This window comes from Scleropages formosus, chromosome 12 (genome assembly GCF_900964775.1).
Source record: "Scleropages formosus chromosome 12, fSclFor1.1, whole genome shotgun sequence".
Taxonomy (NCBI): domain Eukaryota; kingdom Metazoa; phylum Chordata; class Actinopteri; order Osteoglossiformes; family Osteoglossidae; genus Scleropages; species Scleropages formosus.
In genome coordinates this window covers 4304551-4317257 of record NC_041817.1, presented here as the reverse complement: position 1 = coordinate 4317257, position 12707 = coordinate 4304551, and the positions used below count along the sequence as shown (strand labels likewise).

Below are 12707 nucleotides of genomic sequence, written 5' to 3'. Positions count from 1 at the left end.
CCTACTTTCCAAACCTTATGCATGTCCTTCCTTCATTAATTCCTTTGAGTTCCTCCCAGGAGGATCGGCCACTTCAGTGGGTCTCTACACCAGCTCAGCTGAGCTCCTCAAGGCCTTCTCACATGGGCCACTCTTTCACATCAAAATGTCATTTTTTCAACACATTTTGTTTCTCAGTTCACAAATTGGCCAAATTTACACTTCCATAGTTTAGCGCAGACATGCTGATCTTTAATAATTTCATTTTCAACAGTTTGACGTGTGAGCCGACACTTTGAAGCATTACATTCTTATTTCATCAGTTGCCTACAGACAGAGATTAAGTTAACAACAGACTGAATTGACACAAAAGATCATATTTCCAGGGTGTCTCTCTGCATAGTTTAAGTTTAGCAGAACACATGACACACACAAAGGGCTGATTTATCCCAAAACAAACACCGTACTGAGGAAAGCATTCAGCCAGTATGACTCACACAAATGTGTTTAATCTTTTACATGACCTTGTGTGATTATCTGCTACAGCATTGCATTAGAACTGCTCATTTATTGATCAAATCTGATTATTTGCAGACAGTAAAGTAGAATCGATCAGAAGTGCATATTTTGCATATTTATGCATACATAAATGGATAGACAATCAAGAAGCATTCAAAAATTAAATTGCTGAATGATTGTTGTGTTTCAGTAGTGTTGCTGGTTGCTGTCCCCTCCATACACACACACACACACACACACACACACACACACACACACACACATACAAGGTGAACAGTTGAGCTTCTGCTCAACTCCACAGTGTTTACCAGTCTTCTGAAGAGAAGACTTTTCATTTGCACAGAGTCGTGGTATCCATATTTAAAAAGCGGACATACATCTTCGATTCAATCTCGATGTCTTTCAGAATCTGCAAGGAAAATATGTAATCTACGTGATTCAACCTTTTAAAATATCAAGGAAACAGAGAAGCAGTAAAATAAATTGTTGAAAATTATTTAATCACAAACCTTTACAAAATGTTCAAAAGTTATTCCTTCATAGAATTCATCCGGCTCCTGAGGGAATCGTAAATAATGTGTGAAGAGTACATGACTTTACTTAAATCCATGCAAACTTAACAGAAGTATAATTTCAAACTGTGAAATTATTTATATCTAATTGGAAAAAAACATACAATGATAAGCCACATTGTAGTAAATGTAAATTAAAAGTGATTAGTGAGTGATAGTATTTCAGCAGAAATAGTGCAATAACAGTTATATATTTTTATATACATATTTTTGCACAAATATCACCACTCACTGATCACTGTTACCACTATGTAGTGGACAGTTAGTGAGGTCAGGACCCTCTGTCCATCTGAATGCGCATTTGATAAAATAGAGCTGAATCACAATATTTTAGAGTGGGAGGAAATGGGAGAAGAAAGCAAAGTAACTTCAGTTGGGAAAATTCTTTACCATGTGAACAACGGTGATGCTGGCCACCTCCAGCATGGCTGCGTCTGCGATGTCCTTTGCCGTATCCTTGCCTATTGTGCCGCTGCGTGACAAGAGCTCCTCGACCACCTGGCCAAATGACGGCACACAATTGAGACAGGCCATTGGAGCGAAGGCTGACATGGCATGGAGGGTGATGACGAAGACTGACGAAGCACATGTGTTCACGGGGGTTCATCCTTACATGCCTGTACTCCTGGAGTGTGATCTTCCCGTCATTGTCCTTGTCATACATGTTGAACAGAACTGAGAGAGGGAAATACACAAACATTGACCTCTGCCCTTCAGAAGACCCGACATCATACAGTATGCGTTGCTGTTAAAACACATGGTTCATCTCTATGTTGTATGGGTTCCGGTGGTCCAGTTAACGGTTTATCATCTACATTATTTACTATGATGCCTAAAATACTGAATTTATATAAATTCACTGCTGACTTCCTTTCAGGATTCAAGAATGGTCTCAAAAACTATCTCTTTCAGATCCACTTTTGTCCCAGTATCTTCTATGGTTCACCACATATAGAGACACGGGCCACCAAAAAGTGTGTGACACACCATGGGTGTAAACAATGCAAGAGCAGCAGGCAGGAAAGAATTGTTGATGGATGGCCTGTGGTTCGAGCTGTCACTCCCACATGAGGAAGTTACTGCATTGTAGTGTGAGCCAACATTCCTTCTGGCTGCCAATGTGACCTGAGGACCATTAATAAACCACACACACTGGTTGCTGCTGAAATCTTCATGGGCTGAAAAAAACAGTGCTCCTTTGCTGTGCCACTTTAACACAAGTATAACAAGTCTTCCAGCTCTCTGCAAATGTCAGTTGTATTTCTTATGCATGTTCTTTTTACCTTTACTGTAACACTGCTGAGAAATGGCTCCCATCTACACAGCTGACTGTTCTCAACCCAGCGTTGTTGGGTTTCCCATCACTTTGAAGTGTTGGGAACCCTGTTTTCCAGCGATCTCCTTCATATGACCTCTACATTGTCATCATGTTCATGGGATTATACAGGGAAAGAGGATTCGCATGTGGTGCTAGGATAGGAGGATGGCAGGAGGTGCCCTCACAGCGGAGTTTCTTTGTTCGCAGGCTTTCCCGTTGCTCTGATGTCATGTTTAGCTCCGGGGGTCTGAAGTGGGACATGACGATGAGGAACTCTTCGAAGGTGATCTCCCGGACAGACCCTGTGCCTCCGGGCTGAAAGTTTCTAAAGGGTGACAAGGGAGGGAGGGGGTCACAAAGCTAGGGCTCCTTCCATGATGGGTTTGAGTGAAAGCTACACAACAGGTCATGGATTTCATTGCTCCAGTTTGCAAATTGTTCTTCAGTGAATATTTCGGTGCCCTTATGGAAAAAATTAACACGAAGTCTGTTCATAACCTAATTTGTTTGTTAACCCAACCACTATGGCACAATCATTAACACTCATGTCCCTCTACCTATTCACACCTTAGGTTCTGTAAAACATCAGGTGAAGCTAAAGTGAAAGATTCACTGTTATTAATTGATTCTATTTTCATCAACCAGCTGTAATATGCAGAGATGCTGAGTCTCACATGGTATCCTGCACCATGGACAGAACACGATATCAGTCTGTCTTGGAAATTTTATTCTCTTTCATTAACTTGAACATGTCTGACATTTGAGGGGGTGTGGTGGTGCAGTGGGTTGGACTGGGCCCTGCTCTCCAGTGGGTCTGGGGTTTGAATCCTGCTTGGGGTGCCTTGCGATGGACTGGTGTCCTGTCCTGGGTGTGTCCCCTCCAGCCTTACGCCCTGTGTTGCCGGGTTAGGCTCTGGTTCCCTGTGACCCCCTATAGGACAAGCGGTTCAGAAAGTGTGTGTGTGTTTGACATTTGTTGGTCTCTGGCCAGTCTCATTTATTGTCTACATGGCACCAGCTTTATCACTGGACAAACCGAGGCAGTTTTATTAGAAAAGTGGACTTCTGCCACCTTATGTCAACATCGTACGACAGATCACGTTTGCGCTCTGTGGACATACTGTATTATGTTCACATAGACTGTGTGTTATCATAAGCAATTAGATAAAACTTTTATACAAGTTTCATTTTTCCTTCTTCATGATCGGTGCAACTATATAATCCCAAAAACTTATGCAGCATTCATCATATTTGTTGTGAAAATTCAAGAATATGGGACACAGGTTGCTAATCCAGTCTAACACTCCTACGATGCTTGGAAGCTCTTTACAATCAACTAATGGCCAGATGCAGAAATGCAGATGACACTCAAATGTCTGACGACAGATTAGTGAAGAAAATACTCCATTTAAAATTAAACAGACAGAAACTGTTTGTATTTTCAAAAGTTTTTAACAGCTGGAAATAATCAGACACATGTTACCATAAGGGGTGTGGTGGTGCAGTGGGTTGGACTGCAGTCCTGCTCTCCGGTGGGTCTGGGGTTCAAGTCCCGCTTGGGGTGCCTTGCGGCGGACTGGCGTCCCGTCCTGGGTGTGTCCCCTTCCCCCTCTGGCCTTACGCCCTGTGTTGCCGGGTAGGCTCCGTGACCCCGTAAAGGACAAGCGGTTCTGAAAATGTGTGTGTGTGTGTGTGTGTGTGTGTGTGTGTGACCATAAAAAACAGAGAACTTCAAAGCCAAGGTGGCAGACAAGATGTTGCCAAGATTGTGTGTGATTAGTAGTTCAACCAATATGTTTCAGCTAATGTATTTTGGTTCTTCTGACCCCAGTTGTTTCAAAACGTTGGGGAAATAGAAATGTTTCAATAGTTTAACGTGGGGCGGCACAGTGTCAGAGCATGTAACATTGCTGTCTCACAGCACCTGGGTGGTCTGTGCAGAATTTGAGTCCTCCAGTTTCCTCCCACAGTCCAAAGGCATACTGTTCAGGTTCACCCATAGTGTGTGAGTGACAGAAAGAGTGTGTTCCATTGATGTATGGATGAGTGACCCATTGTAAGTAGTGTATCTAGCAGTGTAAATCTCTCACTCACACACACACACACACACACACACACACACACACACACACACACACACACACACACACACACACACCCTATATGGGGTCATGGAGCCTACCCGGTAACACAGGGCATAAGGCCGGAGGGGGAGGGGACACACCCAGGACAGGACACCAGTCCATCACAAGGCACCCCAAGCAGGACTCAAACCCCAGACCCACTGGAAACCAGGACTGTGGGCCAACCCACTGCGCCACCACACCCCCACAGTGTAAATCACCTTGGTGAATAAGGTGTATGGGATGGTAACACTACATAGAGCTTATTGGAAGTCACTTTGGAGAAAAGCATCTGTTAAATAAATGAAGTAAACTGAATGTGTGCTTTTGATGCCTACAGGTGTAAATTAGCATGAGTATGATCCACCCACCTTGTGTCAAAGAAAGCTTCAATAATTTCTGAGCGAATTGGGTTCCACATCAGGTCTGTAACAGAGTCAAAGTTCTCTCTTCTGCAAAGAAAGAAACTTTTTTGAATTAACTATTTTATATTTCAACAGTATCACGTCCTCCTCAGTAGGGGTTCTCATTTTTTGTTCTTCTAGGACTCAGTAAGAACCTATTGAAAACGATACTTGAACACGGTGTTTCAGGAATGGAAACATTAAAATACCCTACTGGTTTATGGATTTATTACCTTTTCCTTTTGCGATTACAGACTATTACAGAAGACTACAGAGTATGGGACAGCTGGTAGTGTAATGGGTAGTGTTACTTCCTTTGGATCCAAAGGTTGCAGGTTTGATCCCCCCTCCAGCTGTAGTACCCTTAAGCAAGGTACTTACCCTAAATTGCTCCAGTAAATGGGTTGATATTTGTAAGCTTATAATTGTAACCTTAAGACTAAGTCACTTTGGAAAAAGTGTCAGCTAAACAAATACATGTATCTGTAAACATTCACATTGCACTCATTTAGACTTAGAGACACATTCATTAGATGACACCTCTCTGTAAAACATCTTACATTTATTTACCCGTTTATATTTACATTTATTCATTTAGCAGGCACTTTTGTCCAAAGCGATGTACAACTCAGAAAAAGTACAACTTATGCATTACATTAAGAGAAAGAGACATAGCTGCAGATGTGTGACTCAAGTAAACCTAGTTTGTTACCTACCACTTGCTGCACCGAGGTTCATCATTTGAGTAGGTGCATAAAACACAGGATGGACAAATCCTGATACCCTCCTACCAATTTTTTTTTTTTTTAAATATTATAAGATACACAAGCAAGCAAAACACTGCTGGAGTAGTGGCTGAATAAAGGCTTTATCTGGCTAATTCTTTATCTGGCTTTATCTCTACCATGAACATTTACACCGTACATGAGTTGGAGAGATCTTGGGCGAAATGGGTCCAGAAAAGGTGAGTTTTCAGACCCTTCTTGAATGTAGACAGAGTTTCCGCAATTTTGAGTGTCAGGGGAAGGTCATTCCACCACAATGGAGCCAGAACTGAGAACCTCCATGCTTTGCCTTTCGTGCGCGGGAACACCAAGCACACAGAAGTAGACGAGCGAAAGGGCCTGGCTGGGGTGTAGCGGTTGATCAAGACCTGGAAATAGCTGGGAGCAGCCCTACTGATGTTTATAGAGCTGGATCATTTTTACTGGAGCAATTTAACATAGGATACAACACAGGAAGATGCTACAAGGGTTATGCGTCCACCTTTTTAATGAAAATGTAACAGAATATTTTTCAGAACCCATTTGTCTCATTGTAAACTAATATAATATAATATACTGTAGTAGTATATGGGGGGTGCAGTGGTGCAGTGAGTTGGACCACAGTCCTGTTCTCTGGTGGGTCTGGGGTTCGAGTCCCGCTTGGGGTGCCTTGTGATGGACTGGTGTCCCGTCCTGGGTGTGTCCCCTCCCCCTCTGGCCTTACGCCCTGTGTTGCCGGGTAGACTCTGGTTCCCTGCGACCCCATATGGGACAAGTGGTTCTGAAAATGTGTGTGTGTGTGTGTGTGTGTGTGTGTGTGTGTGTGTGTGTGTGTGTGTACATATGTACTGTAGTAGTATAATATAATAAAAAAGAGAAAATGTGACAACAACAGGGCCAAGATGCCATCTGGAATAAAGAGAGAGGTTTCGTATGTAAATGAAGGCAAGTACCTCAATGTGCTCTGATTGTTGGTAAGATGCTTGAAGCGCTTGTGCAGATTCCCAATCTGCTCCAGAGAAACTAGGGAAGATGACAAGCAGTGCTCATGAGCCCAGAGAAAAAACCACATCCACATGATTTACCGTCCCACTAGCAAACCAAGAGCCCCAGTACAGATTCATTACAGACCGGCTGGACGTGAATGACATGTGCTGAGAAAGACTTATTTGTTTCGCTCACACTTTTCTCCAAAGTCAGTTACAGTGCTGTGCTCTTTGAAGTTGTTCAAAGGCAATGCTACTTAAGGGAAATTCGTACTGTGGCATTTCAGGGTAAGGACCTTGAACAACTGCACTACAGCAATTTTCATACAGCAATACTGTAGTTGACATAGAAAAGGCACAATTCTGTCTTTGCTCTTGCTAGCTGATTTTGGTGTAATTATGCTCGCTGCGACCCCACTTGGGACAAGCATTTTCAGTCAATGTGTGCGTGTGTGTGTATGCAATACAAGACATTTAATTATGTGGATATTATGAATATTAGTATTATTATAATCAACAACAACAATCGATAAACAGAAGAGCACAAATTATGTAACATGAAACACATTTGAGAACAAAACATTTTATTTTGTTTTGATTTAGAAACATTTCATTGGATGACATTTTTTTGCACTTACTGTCTAACTCTGATCCACATGGTTCAATCTGAGTAAACATGGTAGGACAACACAACAAAGTGCCAAGAAATGTTCTGACAGTCCATAAGTTGGTGGAAATTTTTTTAAAAAATTTTTACCTCACAAACTGGCATAACATGTTCTTTAATAAGAACACAACTATCACATTACAGCACAACAGTTTTTTCTTAATGCTGCAAGCTCAAAACAAAAAGGCAAATGGTTTTTCTTAGTTTGAGATGCTTGCCACATGCATCATTCCATTCCTTTCTGTTCAGGGTTTCAGGATGTATGGGTTTGTGGGCTTCATTGCAGCAACAAAAAACAAAAAAATTTACACTTTGTCACTTGTCTTAGTGGAAACACTGAATGCGAGTAAAATATAGAGTAAGAGCACAGTGTATACACTGTTAAAGTCACCACAATTCAGTGAACAATTAGGACACTGCCACAGAGTAAAGGCCTTGTGGTTGAAGAACACAACCCGACTGGTCAGAATATGTTACTAACATTTATTCATTTACAGTACAGGCAGTCCTCAGGTTACGAACATCCAACGTACATACAACCCGTAGTTACGAACCACTCCCCTACTGACTGGAAGTGAATTTTTTGTCACCCTTAAGTAACAGTTAAATGAAAACTTCATATTAAGCCTATTATATTAAAAATTCGAGTTACATACAATGATTTGTAATAACAAACTGGCACTACTTTGTGAGCCGCATCAAAACATTGCGCGTCTACAGCAGTTTGTGAGCCAAGGTAGGACAAAGACTTCCTTCTTTTCAGTTGGACCACATTGCTGTTAACAGTGTCTCATGTGTTACTGTATTTGGCTTTAATTCCTTTTTGTTTTTAACCCTCCTAACCATGCCACACACCTTCTGAACCGCTTGTCCCATACGGGGTCACGGAGCCTAACCTGGCAACTCAGGGTGTAAGGCTGGAGGGGACACACCCAGGACGGGATGCCAAGCTGTCACAAGGCACCCCAAGCAGGACTCGAACCCCAGACCCACCAGAGAGCAGGACCCAGTCCAACCCACTGCGCCACTGCACCACCATGGCCCCTGTTCCTAACCATGGCAACAAAGCGTAAATATGATGCAAGTGATGGTGATGTCTCAAAGAAAAGGAAAACAATCACAACTGAAACTAAAGCGGAAATAATAAAGCTATCAGAAAAAGGTTAAACGTCAATGAACACTGGAAAAACAAACATTAAAGGTTCTTTAATGGTTTGCACCCACACGCGCGCACACACACACACATTCTCTCTCTCTTGCTTTATTTAAAAATACTGTAGTTGTCATGACCACGCCCTGCACCTCAACCAGTAGCTTTAATCGGAGCACTCGCCTATAAAAGACACTCCTCAACCACTTCCCAGTTGTGGAATCACAGCCGTCCCCTCAGCGTTCTCAAACCTACCGCGCTTTGCTCTTCCGTGTCCTGCCCCTCATTGTTCCCCAGTTCCATTCCACATCTCTTTTATAACGACCACCCGTCTTGTCCCTCGACCACGATTTCAGATCCTTGCCTCTGTTCAGTTCGCTGATCAACCTACCATTCGCCCATCCCTGACCATGAGAACATGTCTAGTCCTTTGATTCTGAATCAATGATCCTGCACTTGTGTCCAGCCTCCTCTGTGTCCTCTGTTCATGACAGTAGTAACATTTATTATTACCTTGTTCTATGTGTCTCTCTATTATAAATACTGGAGTTACTTTTAGTATTATTATCATTATTATCATTACATCATTACATTGTAGTATTATTATTATTATTACTACTGATACTGTATTGTTATATTAAATATGTTTTATATGCATAGAAAAGTACACAATATATGATATACTAAGACAAACATTTGACAAACTGACGTTAGATACCCACCATACCTAACTGTTCTGAATTACGTCAAAATCCGACTTAAAGACAGACTCAGGAACGGAACTCGTTCATAACCCAGGGACCACCTGTACTCAACACAGTTCTTCAAAGCTGTATAGCTAGTACTTACAGTGATTTACAACAGCTTGGTAACTTTTATTGGAACAATTCAGGGTAAGTACCTTTTTTCAGGTGAAGTACAGCAGGGCATAGGGTTCAAACCCAGGGCCTACTGACTGCAAGGGGGTAGCTCAAACCACTACACTGCCTCCTACACTAGACTACATTGCTTTGCTCCAGAAATGACTACTCATAGTCGAACATTTTCATGAGAGAATTCACTTCATTGGAGATCTGAAAGTGAAAGTTGAACACAACCCTAATGTTTCCGGTACCGGAAATATAGATTATTTATTGACGCATGTCAATTTATAGTTTTCACTTCCCATTTTACTATAACACACATATTTTTATTGATTATATACTCTTACTTATGTATCAAGTGTGTTGGGTGCTCACATGGTAGTTACAAACCATGGAGTTACCATGTTTCACTGAAATAATACAGGGGACTGGTAAACCTTTACAAGCTGTGTATGTACAGTAATGATAAAGAGCTCACGGTAATTTGGGGTACTTAAAAACACCCAACCTTTTATTGATCTCATAGATGGCACATTTAACAGGTCATGTCACATTAAGTAAGAGCATTAAATATTTACTGAAGTTTTCCAAATATTAGGTATGAAAAGAGCTGCCAACGACTCTGAATGCAATGTCTTGTTGAAACCCAGTAACATACTGGTACATCCATCCAGAAATTTCTATTCTCACTGAGCAGCACCAGGCCACACCTGAGTAAATATATTTATCAGCATAATTAAAGCAAACAAAAAGGTGGATAGTGTTTGGACACATGGAGACCACAGTAAAATAAAGATGGAAAGAATGCACTTCATTCATATTTTAAAACTATAATGCAAAAACTCTCTTTTACAAACATCCACCAAGCAGAGTATCTGAGTATAAATAAGCCTAGACACTAAATAACAGATGGTGCAGTTTAGGGAAAAAAAAAAAAGTGTTATTGTGTCTATATCCGAATTGTACAAAAATATTTCTTCACCAAAATGGAGAAATTATGTTTATTCGCAAAGTGGACACAGATGTAGCAGAACAGTGTGATTAAACACCCACTTTTTAAAAAAAAATAAATAATGAACCTTATCCTGAGGTGTTTCATGCCAAAAATAAATGGAATTGCAGCCAGGCAGGATTTGTGCCAGAGGATCTCTTACAATAACAAGTTTTCTTCACATACAATACACTTTCCAGCAGCTTCTTGGTGGCTTGGAATGCCATGAAAGGCTGTGATTTATACTGTATGATGTCAATGATCCTGAGGAGCTATGAGGGAGCAGCAGGTAGAGCCGTGTACAGTTAGAGTACTGTAGTCATGTTGCAATGCGAAGGTGGCAGGGACACATCCCAGGCTGCTGTAAGACCCATGAACACTGCCATTACCTCCAGACAATATACTGTACTGCAGCAGGACAGGTGCTGTGTGTGTACAGTATGTGTGTAACCTACTCCAAAGTTAAAGGTCATCTCACACTATGTATATGCCACTATTCACAAAGGCAGAAGATAAACAAAGGTTCATAATGAAGGTGGGTTTCATGTGAAAAACGTAGTTAAGGAACACACACTACAAAGGTTGCTTTGTAAAGTTTATAACAGCAGCCTCACAGAAATATTTTATACTGTGTTATACACACTCGTGGAAGCTGGGAGCTCAGCTGTATGAAATAAAGAACATGTTGCGCTCCTGCTCTCTCCAGCATGGGTCTTGTGTGCATTTGCACACACCGCTCACCTTTGAGCCCCTTTTCCACTGCAGGACAATCACAGTTTTACAATTGCAGATAAAAGAAACACGTTTGCGAAACGGTTATAACAGACATATTGCAGCACCACTGGAAACTAAGCATACTTTGGAGTAGGTTACACATATTTAATATTATATAATATAAACACTGACATAATAATAATAATAATAATAATAATAATAATAATAATAATTAATCATGCTATTAACGTGGGCCAACTCTGTTACATTTCAGGATGCAGGACAGTGTATTCAATAAGTACTATGATACAATATTGCAGTTCCCAGGTATTGTATTGCACTTACCTGCTTTCAGCTTTATATACACTATTAATTATAGTATTCTACAAGCATTGAAGTTCCGTCGTGATTTAGATGACTTCCATTCCATTCGAGAGTGTCACAAAGTTTTTTTTTTTTTTTAAATTAACAGAGAAGCAGGCCTTTTCTATTAACGAGATTTCCCGAAGTATTCCGCATCACCTGTCCGATTGCCCGCGAAGTGTGTTAGCTTCATCACTTCGATCACTTTGTTTGATTTTGATTTATTTTTTAGGAAACAAGCTGAAAAAACAGTGGAGGGGGAAACACTGAAAAACGCAACATACTCTGTACTTACATCCTGTTCGGGCTGCCAGATCCTCAAAATCATCATCCTGATCAGGAGCAGACAGCGAAGTCCCCATAATTATTAATTAGATGACAGCCTGATAACTGTTTTATTGCTAAAACAAACTGAAAGAAGTAGGGAAAAACTCGGAGTGGTTTGAGTGTCGCTGAGCAAAAGTGCGCTACTGCTGGAGCGCGCGCAGCGTGCACGCCTGTGTAGTTCTATCTCTTCGTCTCGTTTCTTCTCAATTCTTGGTTCGCAGAGAACGGCTCGGCGTCCCCCGGGTCCTAATGCACAAACGGCCGGTTCAGTGGCGCACCTGGCGTGAGCGGCAGGTTTCCTCGGACCGAGCAAAAAAGTGAACAATAACACTTACCATGTCTACTTTTCATCCTTAAATACCAAGCACGCCCACAAATGTAAGACCGTCATCATATATCCTGCGAGATGGTTGCCAATAATTTCCTGACACCACTTAAGACAAGTTTCACTTCCCTGAAATACAGAGAGGTGGTACACAAAGTCACAGTTCCGGATTTACAAAATGAAGGGAAAGAAATACGTAACAGTAACACTTCCCTTCTTTCTAGAGTGCTTCAGACTAAAGTATTAACCTGGCTACTGGAAACTTGAGCAAACTTTGAATTTTATCTTTCAGACACACCCTCTTACTCCCTTCATGTTTTTTCAAGCTTGTGCTTGACCAAATTCTACACACTGCTTTATCATTCAGCATAAGCTGCATAGTGAGAAATATTTAAAAATTAATTTACAATTAAAATGTGTTCAACTGAAGCAATTTTAGGCACACACACACCCCAAGAGCTCACCAAGCGCTCTGGCAGGCAGGATGCATAGAAACCCTAAGGTGTGACAATGACATGGCCACCCACCAGCTCCTGGATATCCTGTAGCACAGCAGTGCACATTAAGTTATGCAATATAACAAATGAACACCACATGTGCATCTTTACTACTATTTTTAATTGTAAATATACAGAAAAAAGT

The 12707-nt window shown here is 41.3% G+C and overlaps 1 protein-coding gene across 2 annotated transcripts; it reads right to left on the bottom strand.

Moving 5' to 3' along the window:
* Positions 1 to 20: 20 nt before the first annotated feature.
* Positions 21 to 12052, bottom strand: tesca (tescalcin a). 2 transcript variants are annotated; one of them, XM_018740505.2, is made up of 8 exons: positions 11709 to 12052; positions 6633 to 6702; positions 4883 to 4963; positions 2574 to 2713; positions 1684 to 1745; positions 1461 to 1568; positions 1008 to 1055; positions 21 to 907 (listed from the first exon to the last, which is right to left on the bottom strand). In XM_018740505.2, the coding sequence occupies exons 1-8, from the start codon at positions 11773 to 11775 to the stop codon at positions 830 to 832; spliced, it is 654 nt and encodes a 217-aa protein (XP_018596021.1). In that variant the 5' UTR covers positions 11776 to 12052; the 3' UTR covers positions 21 to 829. The 2 variants fall into 2 exon arrangements, with proteins under 2 accessions (XP_018596021.1, XP_018596022.1); XM_018740506.2 differs by lacking the exon at positions 4883 to 4963.
* Between the last annotated feature and the right edge of the window lie 655 nt (positions 12053 to 12707).

Bases quoted from the DNA above. Each gene is read 5' to 3' on its own strand.
- tesca (XM_018740505.2), bottom strand. From the start codon at position 11,775: ATGGGGACTTCGCTGTCTGCTCCTGATCAGGATGATGATTTTGAGGAT. The intron at 6,703-11,708 runs GTAAGTACAGAG...CATCTTCCCTAG, and splicing joins TCTGGCAGCCCGAACAGGAT to TTTCTCTGGAGCAGATTGGG. The intron at 908-1,007 runs GTTTGTGATTAA...TTTTCCTTGCAG, and splicing joins CTTTTGAACATTTTGTAAAG to ATTCTGAAAGACATCGAGAT.